The sequence below is a fragment of the Gracilinanus agilis genome, chromosome 3 (genome assembly GCF_016433145.1).
Source record: "Gracilinanus agilis isolate LMUSP501 chromosome 3, AgileGrace, whole genome shotgun sequence".
Classification (NCBI taxonomy): Eukaryota; Metazoa; Chordata; class Mammalia; order Didelphimorphia; family Didelphidae; genus Gracilinanus; species Gracilinanus agilis.
Genome location: NC_058132.1, coordinates 369888946 through 369906378, shown reverse-complemented (window position 1 = coordinate 369906378; position 17433 = coordinate 369888946). Strand labels below are relative to the sequence as shown.

Here is a 17433-nt window from a genome sequence, read left to right as displayed (position 1 = left end):
TGAGCAAAGGGCTTTAAAAGTATGCATGCCCTTTGATCCAGTCATACCACTGTTGAGATAATAAGGAAAAAGACTTGTACAAAAATATTTATAGCTGCGCTCTTTGTGGTGGCAAAAAATTGGAAAATGAGGGGATGCCCTTTGATTAGAGATGGCTGAACAAATTATGGTATCTGATGGGTGATGGAATACTATTGTGCTGAAAGGAATGATGAACTGGAGGAATTCCATGTGAACTGGAAAGACCTCCAGGAATGGATGCAGAGTGAAAGGAGCAGATCCAGGAGAACATTGTACACAGAGACAGAAACACTATGGCACAATTGAATGTAATAGACTTTTCTACTAGCAGCAATGCAATGATCCAGGACAATCCAAAGGAACTTATGAGAAAGAACACTATCCACATCCAGAGAAAAAACTGTGGGAACAGAAACGCAGAAGAAAAACATGATTGATCACATAATTCGATGGGGATGTGATTAAGGTTTCACTCTACTGGAAATATGAATAACATGGAAATAAGTTTTGAACAATGATACATGTATAACCCAGTGGAACTGCTTGTCAGCTTCCGGAGGGGTGAGGAAAGAGTGGATTGGGGGGGGGGGGGGAGGGAGAGAAGGAGTAGGATTTTGAATCATGTAACAATGGAAAAAATATTCTAAATTTAAAAATTTAAATAAAATAAGGCAGGCTAGGGTTCAAAAGTTCTGCTCTGCCAATGACTTAGCAGGGTGACCATGGGCAGATCATTTAAACTCTCAATGCCACCAAGAAATAAGAAGGCCAAATGACAAAAATTGTCACTGAATTTTCTGAATCTATAGAGGGACTTCTCATAAAAGGAATTCCCTGAACTAATGAAATCAAAAGTTTAGAACAAAAAAGAGTCGTTCAAGGCACTAACCTAGGTTAGGGATACAAAGGAAAGAAGAAAAATAGTCCCTGCCCTCAAAGAGTTTACAGATACTCATTATCAAAAAAAAATTAATTAAAACATATCCAGTTGAACTCATGGGCTGAGGTGGACATGATTGAGGATGTGGACTCGAAACTACCACACCAATGCAACTACCAACAATTTGGAAAGAGGTCTTGATCAAGGACACATGATAAAACCAGTGGAAGTGTGTGTCGGCCATGGGTGGGGGGAATGCGGGGGGTGAAGGGGAAAGTAGGAGCATGAATCATGTAACCATGTTAAAAATGAATATTAATAAATGTTTAAAATTAAAAAAAAACATATCCAGTAATTCAACAACTATAATACAGGATATTTTCATACATTTTTAAATGATATTAAACAAGTTTTAGGGCAAAAAAGGAATTCCTGGTTGATAACTGATGTCCCTCTCCTCCCCAGTCCAAAACTAATGATACAAGAAGAATTGTAAAGATAATGAACAAGTTAAAAGGCAGAACAATACATACCTCACGGGAATTTGAAGATGAAGCCTTTTTCGTTTTTCCTTCAATTACAGTTTCTATGAAAAACAAAAACAACAAAAAATTATCACTTACAAAGTTTAAATAAGAGAAATAAACTAATAAAATGGTATTTTAAGTATTTTTGTATAAACTTTTTATTTCATTCAAAATTTATGTAACTGATAAAGAAAACTAATGCACTTTATAGAATCTTAAGTTTGAAAATTCAAGGAATTTGGGGTCTATGATGTAATGTGTTAGTACAACAAAATAGCTATCAAAAGAAAGATGAGACCAAGTTCAAATAACCATAGAGATTTCTGAACAAAAGTAAGATTTTAATGATTTTAGAAAGGAAAAAGAAGTCCAGGGGTTGGCACTCCCATTTCTAGAATACCTAGCAAAGCACAGTCTTGTCCATAAGCTTAACCCTTTCTTTCCTGAGCAACAGTTTTCAACTCTAATTAGGATTATTCCTTTTGACAACACCATGACAATGAAATAGGAGGATCTGTTCTATAAAAATAATTCCTAGGGGGCAGCTGGTTAGCTCAGTGGATTTAAAGCCAGGCCTAGAGACAGGAGGTCCTAGGTTCAAATTTGGCCTCAGACACTTCCCAACTGTGTGACCCTGGGCAAGTCACTTAATCCCCACTGCCTAGCCCTTACCACTCTTCTGCCTTGGGACCAATCCCAAGGCAGAAAGTAAGGGTTTTTAATAAATAAATTAATTAATTAATGAATTAATAAACAGGTACATACATACATACATACATACATACACACATAAATAAATGAATGAATGAATAAATAAATAAATGGATGGATAGGCAGATAGACAAATAAATAAATAAATAAATGGATGGATGAATAGTGACTCCTAGCCAACTGCTGAAATATATTTCATAAAGTAAGAAATGTCAATATTCAAAATTGTCAGTTTACAGATAATACCTATGGCTAAAAACTAAAATATACTAAAGCTTAAAGTGCTTTAATATTGTTACTATTTAATTACAGGTAGTTAGCTTGTGAAAATACACATGAATTACCAGTAATTTCTTCAAGAAATGCAATCACAAATATTTAAATAGGAACTTAGACCCTTTTCTTACTAATGGTTTCTCTCAAAATTTATTCTTCCTTCTGATTTTCCTATTTTGGCTAATGATGCCATCATTCTACCAATTAGTCAGGTTTAAAACATTTAAAGACAAGTAGCTTCTTAAAAGTATATCGGGGGCAGCTGGGTAGCTCAGTGGATTGAGAGCCAGGTCTAGAGTTGGGAGGTCCTGGGTTCAAATCAGACCTCAGATACCTTCCAGTTGTATGACCCTGGGCAAGTCACTTAACCCCCATTGCCTAACCCTTATTATTCTTCTGTCTTAGAACCAATACCCAGTATTGATTCTAAGGCAGAAAGTAAGGGTTTATTTTTTAAATATTATTATTACTAAAAAAAATTTAAAAATTTACAACAAATACCAATAAGTAAACAAATGAACCAAACATAAGTTTCCAACTAAAACACAAAAAATTTAGAGAAAGGAAAAAAATGTTTTAAGGAAATACAAATCAAACCAAAGAAGTAATTCTTCCAATCACTCTGTGTATTTATAAAGCTATACCTCTGACATAATTTTTTATCATTCTCATATAGATGTCACTAATATGTATTCTATTTTTCTGATTCTGCTGATTTTGCCATGTGCATTACTCACATAAGTCTTTCCATATTTCCTCCTAGTACTCATATTTATCATTTTTATGGTACCATAAATTTGGAGTGAAGAATAGGACTAGAACTATGATTTCACAGACACACAGAAACATACACACACTCATTCTCTCTCTCTCTCTCTCTCTCTCTCTCTCTTTCTCTCTCTCTTTCTCTCTCTCTTTCTTTCTCTCTCTCTATAGATTATCCAACCAAATAATGAAGAGGTCCTAGAACAGAGCTGACCCCCTAGAGGTGGGCATTGATACAGTTGCTTATCATATATATCTGGGCTGAAATCTTCATAACTGAAAGAAAATATCTTATCTATGGAATCATAGGGAAATTCTGAATATTTGTGCATAATGTTTTCTGCACACCCCTCAATAATTTTCTGGTATGAACTTCATTTTATCTTATATCATCCCTGTTATGCCCCATCATTTGTGAGTTAGCAATAGGCAAAGTAAATAGTAGGTCCACCTGCAAACTGGATCTAGGAAATCATTATGGATAAAAATATAATTCCTGTAAACAAACATGTTGTTGATTTTGCTTTTTAGTTCCTTCTATAATCCTTTTTCTTTAAATTTGAAAAATTCAATCTAGTTATTTTCGACATTAGTATTTTGGTCAAGACTTAAAATTTTATAGGTGAAGGGAATCCTTCCTGAAGTTAATTCCCTTAACCAATAAAGATGAGCATTCTTTCACAGCCTTGTAGAACAGACTAAGATACCAAAGGTTAAGTGACCTGCCCAAGGTCAGAAAACTTTTAAAATTAAAATTGATCAAGTTTATTATAATTCTGTTCAATTAAAATTCATTCTGTTTCAATGAAATACAATATTTATTTTTTCTTATTATACTATTATTATCCAAAATATAAGAAATAGACTTGAAACATAATTCATATGTCTTATACTAAAAAAGTATATAAGTTTTCCTTTTTCCATTATTTATCTGAAATACTTAAATACTTAATAACAATGTCCTGACAGCATTTGGAGGATATAAAAAGTATGACTTCAAGTACTTATCTTTTTTACCTGAAGAGCTATTTGTCTTTCAAAATTTCTTAGAAATCCTTGTTTCTACAAACTTAAGTCTAAATATTTTGCAAATATCTCTTATCTTCAAATAGCAAAAAAGTTATCGTTTCTTATTTTGTCTTAATGACAGTTCCATCCTTTAAAAAGGCACAGGAAACAAGGAGAAGTGCTATTATGGGCTTAATTATGAGGAAAAAGTGGTAAATTAAACAAAAATCATGAGATCCTTAGAAAGCACTGTGACTATTCCATCTTAGAATTTGACAGAGAAAGAAGACCAAGCGTTATCGAAGAGAACAGATTTCAAAGTGTTAACATAAAGGATAAGACTAAAATTCAACAGGGAAATCCCAGTGTAGCCAGTGAAAGATGAGGAAACAAGGGTCTAAGTTTCCAAACATTAGCAATGCATACCAAACTGCCCAACAAATTGAAAACTAGGCTTCCTCAGCTCTAGCACTAGAGACTAAATACAGGGGGAGACATACATTAAAAAAAATTAATCAAATAAGGTTAATTAATTAAAAGGAAACAATTATAACCAAGGCAATTTGATTTGAAGGAAAGATTAGGGGCTTTCCAAGTTGGGAAAGGGAGAATGAACAGGCCCTATTCCCAGAAATCAGAAAAAGAGGTGTCTCACTCCCCCTCAAGGGTCTGTGAATAATTAAAGGAAATGATTGATCAGATACTGATAACTTACTGATTAGAAAGGAACTGGTTTTCAGATAAAACATATGGGTTGTTTGGTATAACTATGAGAAAACACCTTAATCAATCTTTGAATCAGACTGGGTTTCTGGTCAGAATAACCTAGGTTCCTAATTAAAGATCTTTAAGCAGAGAGAAGTGATCTAGCTTCCCAGCCATATAGAGCTACATTCAAATAATGCAACAAAATTTTCTCCCAATTTCCCCAAATAAATAAAGTTTTCTCATAGGCCAGAAACTGGACTAGACCCATAACTGAATGGAAAGAGAACCAAGCTAGCTACAGAATCGAGTAACAAAGTCAGTGTGGTTCACTCAGTTCTCACCACCACTTGCTATTCAGTCTCTTTGCCAGGAAGGACAAAGAAAGCTCATGAATGAAACTGTAAGGAAACAAAGAAAATATTCTATTTAGAAAAAGAAGGGAGAGTTTTCTAAAGGGTCTCTACTATGGATGAACCAAATTTTCATAAGCCAACTTAGATATGTGAAAGACATATAAAGAAGAGAAAAACAAAAGCAAGTAACAGAGGAGGAACAGAAATGCATGACAGTTCTATAAGAACAGTATCAAAAGCACTAAAGTTCAAAATTTGCTAACACTGTCAAAGAATGCATTAAAAGGGTACCTATATTTTAGTTATATTAAAGCAAAGAAGATCAAAAGGGATAGAGCCACTGCTCAGAGAAAAATGAATGATAAAAGGCAGAAAGAAGATAGAACCAATCAAGCTTTATTATGCTTCCTTTTTCTCTGTGAAAGAGAAAAAAAAATCTTTAGGTTGGAAAAGGCAGGACAAAAAGAGTCAATAAGACTTAACTGGAGGGGCAGCTGGGTAGCTCAGTGGAGTGAGAGTCAGGCCTAGAGACAGGAGGTCCTAGGTTCAAACCCGGCCTCAGCCACTTCCCAGCTGTGTGACCCTGGGCAAGTCACTTGACCCCCATTGCCCACCCTTACCAATCTTCCACCTATGAGACAATGCACCAAAGTACAAGGGTTTAAAAAAAAAAAAAAAAAAGACTAAACTGGGGGGCAGTTGGGTAGCTCAGTGGATTGAGAGCCAGTCCTAAAGATGGGAGGTCCTGGGTTCAAATCTGGCCTCAGACATTTCTTAGCTGTGTGACCCTGGGCAAGTCATTTAAACCCAATGCCTAGCCCTTACCACTCTTCTGCCTCGGAGCCAATACACAGTATTATATTATAAAACAAACTATCAAATTTGCTTATGATGAAAAACTAGAAAGTATGGAATCAAGATTCAAAAAAGCAATTTAAAACCTGGTCCAAATTTTAAAAAGTGAAAGTAGAGAGAGTTCTGAAGGAAAGACAAGCAAGCAAGAAAGTTTTGAAAATAATAAGTAGAAGTGAATATTTATTGCACATTAGTATTTATCACACATTTCTTTTTTAAAAGCAAACAGTATGAAATATCAATAGCCTAAAAGCTTCATACAGAATCTTCTATGTTCTGCTATGCAAGGGAATGCTCATTTTAGTATTTAAGTTTAAAATTAAAACATTTAATTTTTAAAATGAACTAAATATGGCTGTCTAAAGTATTTAAATTCAAGAAACCCAATTCAAAAGTACAAAATGGAGGAAGCACAACTAAATAGTATTTCATCTGAAGAACAATGTAAGTCTATCTTTTGATAGGGTATCCAAAACTTCAAATGTGATATTAGACTCAATTTAAAAAAAGCATAAAATCCAGGACCAGAGGTGGTCTCATGTCATCCTCCTTTTCAATAAATTCCAGTGGCTCCCTATCACACCTAGGATTAAATATAAAGTCCTCTGCCAATTAAAGCCCTTCATTATCTTGTCAACTTTGACCTTTAAAAGTCTTCTTACATCATTCTAACCAGTGATAGTAACTTCAATGCTGAAATCACACTGTACAATGAATTTCCTGACTTTAGGCATTTTCTCAGGCTGTCTCCATGTCCTCAGACCTCCCTCCTCATCTCCATCTTATGCTTCCCTGGCTTCCTTAAAGTCCCAGATATTGTACTTTATACAAGAAGCCTTTCCTGATTTCCTTTAATGCTAGTGCCTTCCCTCTGACAATCATCTCCAATTTGTCTTATATATATCTTGTTTATACATTGTTGTTTACATGTTGTTTCCCTCATTAGACTATGAGCTCTTTAAGAACAGGGATGGGTTTATTTTCTTCTATCTCCCTCTACCCTACCTCACCTACCCCATCACTTAGCCCAGTGGCTCTTAAGGATAATCTTTTGGTTATCAATATTCTTTCTTTGTCAGTGCTCTTCTTCAAATGTATTAGCTAGAATGCAAGGATCTAGATTCCAGAGCAAGGCTGAGGGACTTATGAGAAAGAAAACTAGCCATATTCAGAGGAAGATCTGTGGGAGGAGAAATACAGAAGAAAAACAACAGCATGAACACATGGGTTGATGGGGATATTTTGGGGGATGTAGACACTAAACGATAACTCTAGTCCAACTATCAATAATATGGAATTAGGTCTTGATCAATGATGCATGTAAAACCCAGTGGAACTGTGCATCAGCTATCAGGGTTAGGGGGGTTGGGGGAGAAGGAAAGAACATTAAATATGTAACTATGGGAAAATATTCAAAATAAAAACTTAAAAAAAAGTATTAGCTGGAACTGATTAGTAAACACTTGTTGACTAATTAGTCTGCTGTGTGCTTTCATTAAACCACATCCAGAGCAAAGCATCTTCAGTTCCAGCTAATACATTTGAAGAAGAGCACTGACAAAGAAAGAATATTGATAACCAAAAGATCATCCTTAAGAGAGAAGCCAGGGGGCAGATAGGTGGCTCAGTGGGTTGAGTCAGGTCTAGAAACATGGAGGTCCCAGATTCCAACTTGGTCTCAGACACTTCCTAGCTATGTGACCCTGTGCAAGTCACTTAACCCCAATAGCCTTGCTTTTACTGGTCTTCTGCCTTGGGGCTTATACTTAGTATAGATTCTAAGATTGAAGAAAGGATTTTTAAAAATGATGGTGAAGGTGGTGAGGAGCTTCAAGATTTTGCCATATGATTCAACCAATCAATAGTATTATGCTCTTAAAAGGTGACAGGAACTATGTCAAGCACTAGAGATACAAAGAACCATAAAAGAAAAACAGTCTCCCTCTTCAAGGATTAAGGAATTGGAATATTTAGCATAGCAAAAAGAAGACCTACAGGGAAACATGAGTGCCACCTTCGAGTATTTGAAGGGATTTCAAATGAAAACATTAGACTTGTTCTGCTGAACCCAAAAGGGTAGAACTAGGAATTAGGGCAGAATTAAAGATTAGTATATTGAGGTTTGATTAAAAAAAAAAAAAAAGGATAAACTTCCTGACAAACAGAACTAACCCAAAGTGGAATGTCATACCTCAGGAGCTATTGGGTTCTCCTGTACTTCAATTTTTTTAAATAAAAGCTGCATAATCACTTACTGTGGATATTGTAGATTAGATTCTTGGTCAGGCGTGAGTAATACTAACTGGCCTCTTCCAACACTGAGATTCTGTGATTTTTGGTCTAAAAGCAATGAATCCCAGGGGCTCACCATATGGGGTACCTGACTTAATTTGGATATTTGATCAGTTTTAGCCCTCTTGTTAAGTCAAAACTACTGAGCTCAGGCCATCTTTCAACCTCAACCCCACTAGTAACAGGGATTATAGGCATGCAATGCTATGTCTAGTCTGTATAGTGTTTCTTTATGTGTGAAGTAAATAATTTAGGGGATGTTGATTCTGAGTGTTTAAAAGGTGAGTTCGAGAAGGAGAGTGGCCTTTTGACTTCTGCTCCTGAATGGAAGATATATAGGAACTTTAATGTAACAAAAAAATAAATTTAATTTTTTTTAAGTCAGTTAATGATAGAGACAAGATTAGAACCCAGGATGGGTGATTTCTGATCCAGTCTTCTTTCTGGTGTAAACTCTAGGACAGAACATTCTTCTGAAGGGAATGTCAGTCAATGATCAGCTGTGCCTCCTCAGGCAAAGCATTCAGCTTCCCTGGGCCTCATCTCCTCATCTCTGGAATGAAGAGGACAGCCTGGATGGTATCTAAGAAATCTATTTGTTGGGTACTACAAGGTAGTTCAACAGATCGAGAGCCAGACCTAGAGAGGAGAGGTCCTGGGTTCAAATTTGACCTCAAATATTTCCTAGCTATGTGACCCAGGACAAATCACTTAATATCCTACTGCCTAGCCCCTTACTACTCATCTGCCTTGGAATTAATACAATACAGATGAGAGGGAAGGGGAAGGGAGAGGAGGGGAGGGGAAGATTTTGTTACAATATCTGCTATTCTTCACAATTTCCAAGGGTCATTTGGTATACTGAAGTGGGGTCAACCTATGAATGAATATTACAACAATCTATGGAAAAAGAAAAACTTTTCTCCCCAAATCCAAATCCCAAATTCATATTAACCAATATACAAGTTTATAACACTTTGATTTTGACCAAGTGTTGTACTGTCCTTATAGTTTAACAAAAGAAAATGGGATTTGCTGATAGAGAATACTTTTTCCACTAATTGGGGCCTCCTCTCCCACAAGGCAACTAATTTTATTAAGAACAATACTGTACTAAAGAAAGGAATTTAGTTAACATTCAAAACTAAGTTATTTAGCATGGGTTGAGGTGGACATGATTGGGGATGTGGACTCAAAACTACCACACCAATGCAACTACCAACAATTTGGAAATAGGTCTTGATCAAGGACACATGACAAAACCAGTGGAAATGTGCGTTGGCCATGGGTGGGGGGAGTGCGGGGGGTGAAGGGGAAAGTAGGAGCATGAATCATGTAACCATGTTAAAAATGAATATTAATAAATGTTTAAAATTTAAAAAAAACTAAGTTATTTACATCTTGCAATTCCTCTTCAATTTTCCTCAAGTACTTTTTAGAAGTATGGATTGTTTAAGGTGGAAAAGTTCTAGAAATAATCTAATCCAGAGGTTCTTAAATTGTGCCTTACCTGCTACCCTATCTATGAATAGATTTCAAGATGTCAGAGAGACTAATCAGGAAATTAAAAAAAAAATTTTCCCTTTATTTTCACCAATCTCCTACTAAAATTTAATGTTCTTCAACTACTAAAAATATTATTCTGACACAAAGGCTATATCAGACTGTTAAAGGGATCCAGAACGCAAAAAAGGTAAAGAATCCCTGAACTAATTCGATTTCCTTTTACAAAATAGAACACTGAGGCCCACAGATGTGAAGTGACTTTTCTTAAGGTCACACAGATAGTTAATGACATTGCCAGGGCTCAACCTTGAATCTGACTTTTCCATTACATCTCTCCAGTTGTAATGTGTATAGATGTAATGGCATATCAAAACACAAAATAATTTAAAATACAGCTTTACATATATTGAAATAGATTACTATCTATGAACTATTCTGCTTGTATGCCATATATTTTATAAATGTTTGATCCTTATCTATCTGGAGGAAGAAGGAAAGTTAAGAGAGAGTAATAGTGGTCCAAAAAAAAAAAAAAAAAAAAAAAAGGATGAACAAATTTTAAAATGCCTAGAAGAGAACAGAAAGAAGTTCAGAAAGGAAACATAGAGAAGGCACTGCTGGTACTAACATGTTAAATTTAAGAAGTCCTTTAAAATAAGTTGCAATATAAATTGTTTCATATATGAGCATCTTTTTTCTGTTCTTAACACATAGAAAATTTCAATTTTTTATGTTGTCAAGCTCATAATAAAAAAGAAAAAAATTAAATGACTTCTTCTTGGAAGGTATACTAACATTATTTAGATCATAGATACTTTGAAGTAATAGTATTCTCCCCTTCAGTCTTACTGTCAATGACTTACCTTATCAAAGCATGGAGATGACCCCGTGTTTTTGAAGGTCATGAAAGAAGATCTCTAGTTCTGGGAAATCCAATCAAGCTTGAAGGGTTTTGAATTCTGACTTGACTGCCTGCAGACTGCCTTACTAAATTTGGCCACAAAATATTAGCCACAAAGTAATGAATTTTTCTGGTCACAACTCATGAAAGTCATCTACTAAGATGGCTATCACTAATGACTGCATTTCAACCAGCAGAAACACCAACAAAATCAATTCTTTTTCAAAGTTCTCAAATATTTGTTTACTAAGGGTCCCAAAAAGCCATAGTTTATGTGGATTATTATAGCTATCTACACTTTCTATATTAGAAATTAAAACAAGATGAAAACAATTTTGACCTCAAGACCCATTTTGAGAGTCTCAGGAACCCTTGAGGGTCCTGAACAACATTTGAGAACCACTGTTTTATTTGAGGTAACCTGGACTAAAGAATAAAGACCTGACCTTAGAACCAAGTTAGACCTGGGTTCAACCCCACCTCAAACACATAATAGCAAGTCACTTACCCTAACAATGCTCTAGACAACTGAGACAATGAATATCGAAGGATCTATCTGCATTGTACCCACCCCTAGCTTCACATACAAATGAAATATAAGCATAGTCCCTGTCACTCAAGTACTATTGCTAAAGTATTCAATTAAAGAACTTTCAAGGTTGCTTACAATTTTTCATCACTAAAATACCACAGATTTTAAGGAGTTACAGTTAGTTACATTTAACTAAATTCTACTAAATATTCTGAAGCAAATGGAAAATATTATAAAGTTTCTGACAAAAATTAAAGACAAGGGGCGCTCAGTGGATTGAAAGCCAGGCCTAGAGACAGGAGGTCCTAGGTTCAAATCCGGCCTCAGACACTTCCCAGCTGTGTGACCCTGGGCAAGTCACTTGACCCCCATTGCCTACCCTTGCCAATCTTCCACCTATAAATCAATACACAAAAAAGTTAAGGGTTTAAAAAAATTAAAAAAAAAAATTAAAGACAAACCACAAAAAAAGCAGTGTGAATACACTTCCTCTTAATCTTTTGTAGAGGTCTATGACTATATAACATTACATATATTTTCAGAAATGTTTTTTGATATTAATTGGTTTTATTTTCTTTTGCTCTGTTTCATCTTCTAAATATTTTTTCTTCCTTTAAAAATTATTCTTTTATATAAGATGGTCCTCTGGAACAGGGAAAGGAAGGAAAGTGAAAGAAATCTGGGTGACATAAAAACAAAAGATAACAATAAAAACTATTTTTAAGTCAGACTTTAAAAATAGGATGCTTCACAGATGTTTATTTTGATTCCAAAAGCAGACTGGAAGCCCCTTGAGGAAAAAATCCTATCCTAGAATTATTTTGTACACCGCAGATAATTGCAAAATAGCTGGGTCAGAACATACTAAGTAATGTTTTTTAGCTGGCAAGAATGCTGGGGATATTAGCTGTTAACTTCATTTATCAATTTTTTGATGTTTAATATTTATATGATAGAGGGGATGTCCATCAATTGGGGAACAGCTAAATAAGCTGTGGCATATGATTATGATGGAATACTATTGTGCCATAAGAAATGATGAGCAGGTTAATTTCAACCTAAAAAATGCAAAGACCTACATGAAATTATGGGAAGTGAAATGAGTAGAAACACAAGAACATTATACACAGCTAATAGATAAAGACAGAAACATGAAAGACATAGTTTATATGAAAATATATACATACATGCACATTTTGTTGTTAAATGATGCCTTCTCTAGTGTGGGGAGGGTATAGAAGGAGGGAGATAACTGAGAATTTTAATGTAACAAAAAATTAGTTAATAAAAAGTAAAAAATGCATATAGCACTTCAATATTTCAAAACATTTTACATACATATTTTCATTTGATGGAGTATACAGAGAAAGAGCCAAAATGATGGAATAAAAGAAATAAGTAGAGTTCCTCCTCAACCGTAACTCCTACAAACAGAACTAAAAAATGTACCAAATCAAATTCTAATCAGGAAATCTAAGAAAAAGTCACAGTCAGCCATTTTTCCCAGCCCACATTGGCATAGGGAGACAACCAAAAAGTCTGTTGATAATGGGAATGGGATCTGACCAGGAGAACGACAAGCAGGGCATTCTAGTGACCTAAGAATGAAAAAAGATCCAATCTTTACATCAAGCCAAGATAAGGTAATAGTCCCCAAATGAAGGACTGAGACCTTGTAGAGCCTACAGAAAAAAGGACCAACTGGCAGCTTTGTCCTTCACTACCCAGTTCTGGATCACAGATCCAGAGTGGACTAAGGAGGAAGCCTTTGATCATAGAGTGCCCTAGGTGTGAGGAATGCTCATGGGTCTTAGCTTGGTAACATAAGCAAGCAGTAGCAGTATGGCTCAAACCTCAGACACAGAGTAGAATTTTCATTTCTAACTTCTAACACAATCTGAGTGCTGTAGAGAAAAAAACAGGGCAGGAATCCCTGATGAAAAGTATGCCTACAATTCTGTCACCCTAAATCAGAAAAGTGTTTCAGCTAGCTAATAGTGGGCAAGTCCAAAAGCAGTTCACTATTGCTCAGACCCAAATCAAGATCAGGAACTTGCAAAGCTCAAACAAGGAAGACAATGATCACATTTTACCCTGGATAAAATATTCTGGGGTGTTGAAAGCTTTCAGGTCCCCAGTCTGAGCTGTCCCTGAAAGCCTGTAATAATACAGCACTCAATATCCATACAAAAGCAACAACAGAACCAGTCCAGATCTTCCATCCAAACATTAATAGAGCTCCACCCTAACATAAAGTCCAAAGACAAGAGGGCTGATTGAATGAGCAAACAAGAATCCCACCATAAAAAGCTACTATGAGTTAAAGGACACAAACTTAGAGAAAAAAAATGGCTCCAAAACATCCACAAGCATAAATTCAAACACAAACTCAGCTTTTGGGCACAAATAAACTAGAATTCTTAGATGGGATGAAGCAACCATTGGTTTTTTTTCTTTTAAAAAGAATTTAAAATGTTTTCATAAATAAAATGAAAGACTAAAGGGAGGTAAATGGAAAAGAAATGAGAGCTATGGAAGAAAGAACTGGAAAGGGAAAAGGAATTAACAACTTGGCATAAGTACAAAAACTTGCCCAAGCAACAAATGTCCTAAGCATTACAATAGACCAAATAGAAAACAAAAAATATTAAAAGAAAGTCAAAATCCTGAAAAAAACAGAAGAAAATGTAAAATATCTTGCCTCAAAAAACAACTAAACTGGAAAACAGATCAAGGAGAAAAAAATATATACAAGACTCATTGGACTACTTACAAGCCATGACCAAAACAAGATCCAAGATATGATATTTCAAGCTATTTCAATATTTCTTAAAAGTGCCCAGATCTCTTAGAACCAGAAAAGAAAAAGTAAATGGGGGGTGAGAGAGGAAATCTAAGAGTTAACTGCTGAAAACCCAAAATTAAAACTCTCAGGAATATTAAAAATAAAATCCAGAGCTTTCCAGACCTAAGCAAAATATTGCAAGCACAGGCAGAAAGAAATCAAGTATTAGGAATCTGATCTTCTTTGAACAGTTCAGATGAGAGTGAGGTTCAAATAAAAGCCACTCCTCTCACTCCTTCCTACTTGCTGTACCCCATTATGTGGGATAATTTTCATTAACTTTCCTCTTGCTTCCATTCCCCCAGTATATTCCTCTTCCCTTCTCTTCCCATTCTTTTAAGATCAAGACCTATCAGAATTAGAACCAAATGAGAGTTAGAAGCCACCCCTTTAAGGAGGAAAGACTTGAGAAAATTATATTCCAGAGGGCAAAGAATGATATGTTTAAACTAAGAATCATTTACCAAGCAAAACTAAAAATAATCATGGGGAGAAGGTGGGAGAATAGATCTTTAATTAAACAAAGAGCTTTCAAATATTTCTGATGAAAAGACCAGAGTTGTATAAATCAGGAATTAAAAGAAACATAAAAAGGTAGATATGAAGGAAAAATCACAAACACCTAAACAAAGATAAACTGCTTACATTCTAATATGGAGAGATAATACATGCGTCCCTTCTGAAACCTATCATCAGTAGTTATAAAGGAAGTCTAATTAGACAGAAAGCTTGTGGTTCTGTTAGGTCTTGATCTTAAAAGAGTGGAAAGAGAAAAGAAGAATATATACTGGAGGGAGAGGAAGCAGGAGGAAATTTGAGAAAAATTATCTCATAATGGGGTACAGCAAGTAGACTCTATACAAAGAGGAGTGAGATGAGGGGCTGACACTCTAACCTCACTCTCATCTGAAATGGTCAAAGGGAAAAATAAACACAAATGGATACAGAAATACTTTTACTCAACATAGAAATAGGAGGGAATAGGGAGAATGAGTGACAGATCAAGGGACAGAAACCCCACCCTCCCCTTCCCCCAACACCAATAGAAACCAACAGCCTCCCCCTGCCCCAGCACTTGCTGAAACCATGGGACACAAAAAGCCATAGCAACACCTGTTCTGCATGACAGAACACTGAAACTCTGTTCCTTAACTTGTCAATTCAAAGATGAATGCATAGCCTAACCATATCCTGTAAAGAATTTTCCACTCCTGAGAACCACCTGCCTCCCCACAAGAAACAACCAATGAAATTAATCCAAGTTGCCTTGTCCCCTACACCCCTTTATTCCCCCAACCCTATAAGATACTATATCTTTCCCCACCTGGATGAGATTCGGCAGCCATCTTTTCTGGTGTCAGTCTCCCCCTTGCCGCTTCAAATAAACCTTGCATATTACCTTACTCTTGTCTCATTGTCTCATAGGTTGAACCCTGTCCCCTACAACTGGACTGACAAAGAGAAATTAAAGAAAGGGTAAAAGAGAATTTAGAGGGGGGAGGCAAATTAAGGGAGGGATTAGTCCTAAGGAAAACAAATTCTAAATTAGGACTGCACAAAAATAGTTAAACCTTTTTTTAGGACGATAAAGAATTGGAAGCTGGAAATCAACTGAGGAATGATTAAACAAGTTATGATATAGAAATGTGATAGAATACTGTGGTGCAATAAGAAATGATGAGGTGGATGGTTTCAGAGAAACCCGATAATAAATTTTTATGAACTGATGCTGAGTGAACAGAACCAGGTGAATATATAATGTCAATATTGTAAAGACAAGCAATTATGAAAGACTTGGAACCCTAGTCAGGGTAATGACTAACCAGGATTCTAGAAATTTAAAGATGAAATATGTTATCCATCTCCTCATAGGTGAAAGACTCAAGGATACAGAATGAGGAGTATGTGTGTATTTTCTTCTGGACAAGATAAATGGGAAATTTGTTTTGCTTGGTTACACATTTTGTAACAAGGGTTTTACTTCTCTTTCATTCTCCTGGAGTGGGGGATGAGGTGAGAGGAACATAACAGTTTGGGCCGACAGAAGAAAACAAAATTTAAATTTTTAAAATTACATAGTAAACAACCCGAAAGGTGCCAGCATTTCCATCTCCGTAAGTCTTCAAAATTAAATAAACAACCCCAACTGTCCACAGAAGAGATTGTAGAAGAGTAACGCTATTACCCTAAGTCTTCAAGGCAGCAGAAGTAAATAATTTCAGATGTAAGGAACAAAGGGAGGGGAAAGAAAATGAACCCTTTTGGGAGGGGGAGGGCTTTTCCATAAAATACAGTTATTTCTATATAAGCTTTGACCAAAAAAAAAAAAAAGTGTCACTTCATACTCCCAGCCAGACAAACAAAAGGGGAAGCAGCCGGACAGAGGTAAAACCCGGAGTGCCCCGCTCCGCTCAGAGGCTGCAGCAGAGGAGTCGGAGAGCCCAGACTCGAGGGAGATCCCGGCGGGAGGCGTGGCGGCGGCGGCGGGGCCGAGGATGGCTTGACAGGCCGCTGAATGACAGCATCTCCCGCCAGCCCGCGGCGGCGCAGCCGAGCCAAATACCGGTGCTCCACGGCCTCCAGGCGGCGGCAGCGGCTGCACCTGGTAGGGTGACAGCTCGCACCGGGCTCGGGGGACACAAACGGCCCGGGATTCCTTTCTGAGAAGACCCGCTAGGTCGGCTCCAGCCCCGAACCATCCCTGCCATTCTCTTTCTCTCCCTCTCACACACACCCACCCGCGGCTCCACAGCCGGGTGAGCCGCCGCTGCAGTCGCCTCGAGAACCCCCCTTCTCGTTAGATCCACAGTCCCACCCCCTTTTGAATGTTTCTTACCTGGTATGGACCGCCGACCTCCGGATCGCGCGGACCTCGCCGTCCTCTCCATCTCCTCCGGTGAGGCAGGGACAGGGGTGGAGGCAGCACCACGGGAAACGCAGACGGGGTCTGGGCCAGAGCCGGGGAGGGGGCTAGCTGAGGGGAAAGAGAGGAAGGAAGGACGGGAAGAGCGAGCCCGCGAGTCTGCGCAGCAACCCGAAGCCGCTCCCCGACCGGAAATAGAACACTTCCCTCCCTACCCCCTCTTCTCCTCCCTCCCCAGCCCCAAACATTCCCCACGCAGGCCCACCCCGACGGGGCGTTTCCGTGTCTTTCTCTGACGTCAGTTCGCGGAGTCCACCTCTTTGAGCTGGAAACCCCTCTTGCTTTCCTCTCCAGTAAGAGTTTGTTAAATGTGGATGTTTCTTAGAAAAA

General features: G+C 37.0%; 1 protein-coding gene across 1 annotated transcript in view; it reads right to left on the bottom strand.

Moving 5' to 3' along the window:
- Window positions 1–17218, bottom strand: part of SENP7 (SUMO specific peptidase 7) — a 161802-nt gene extending 144584 nt beyond the window's left edge. The window contains exons 1-2 of the mRNA XM_044670123.1: window positions 17017–17218; window positions 1435–1487 (exon numbers count right to left, since the gene is read on the bottom strand). Coding sequence (XP_044526058.1) covers window positions 1435–1487; window positions 17017–17068 — 105 coding nt within the window. The 5' untranslated portion in view covers window positions 17069–17218. The remainder of the gene's footprint in view (window positions 1–1434; window positions 1488–17016) is intronic.
- Between the last annotated feature and the right edge of the window lie 215 nt (window positions 17219–17433).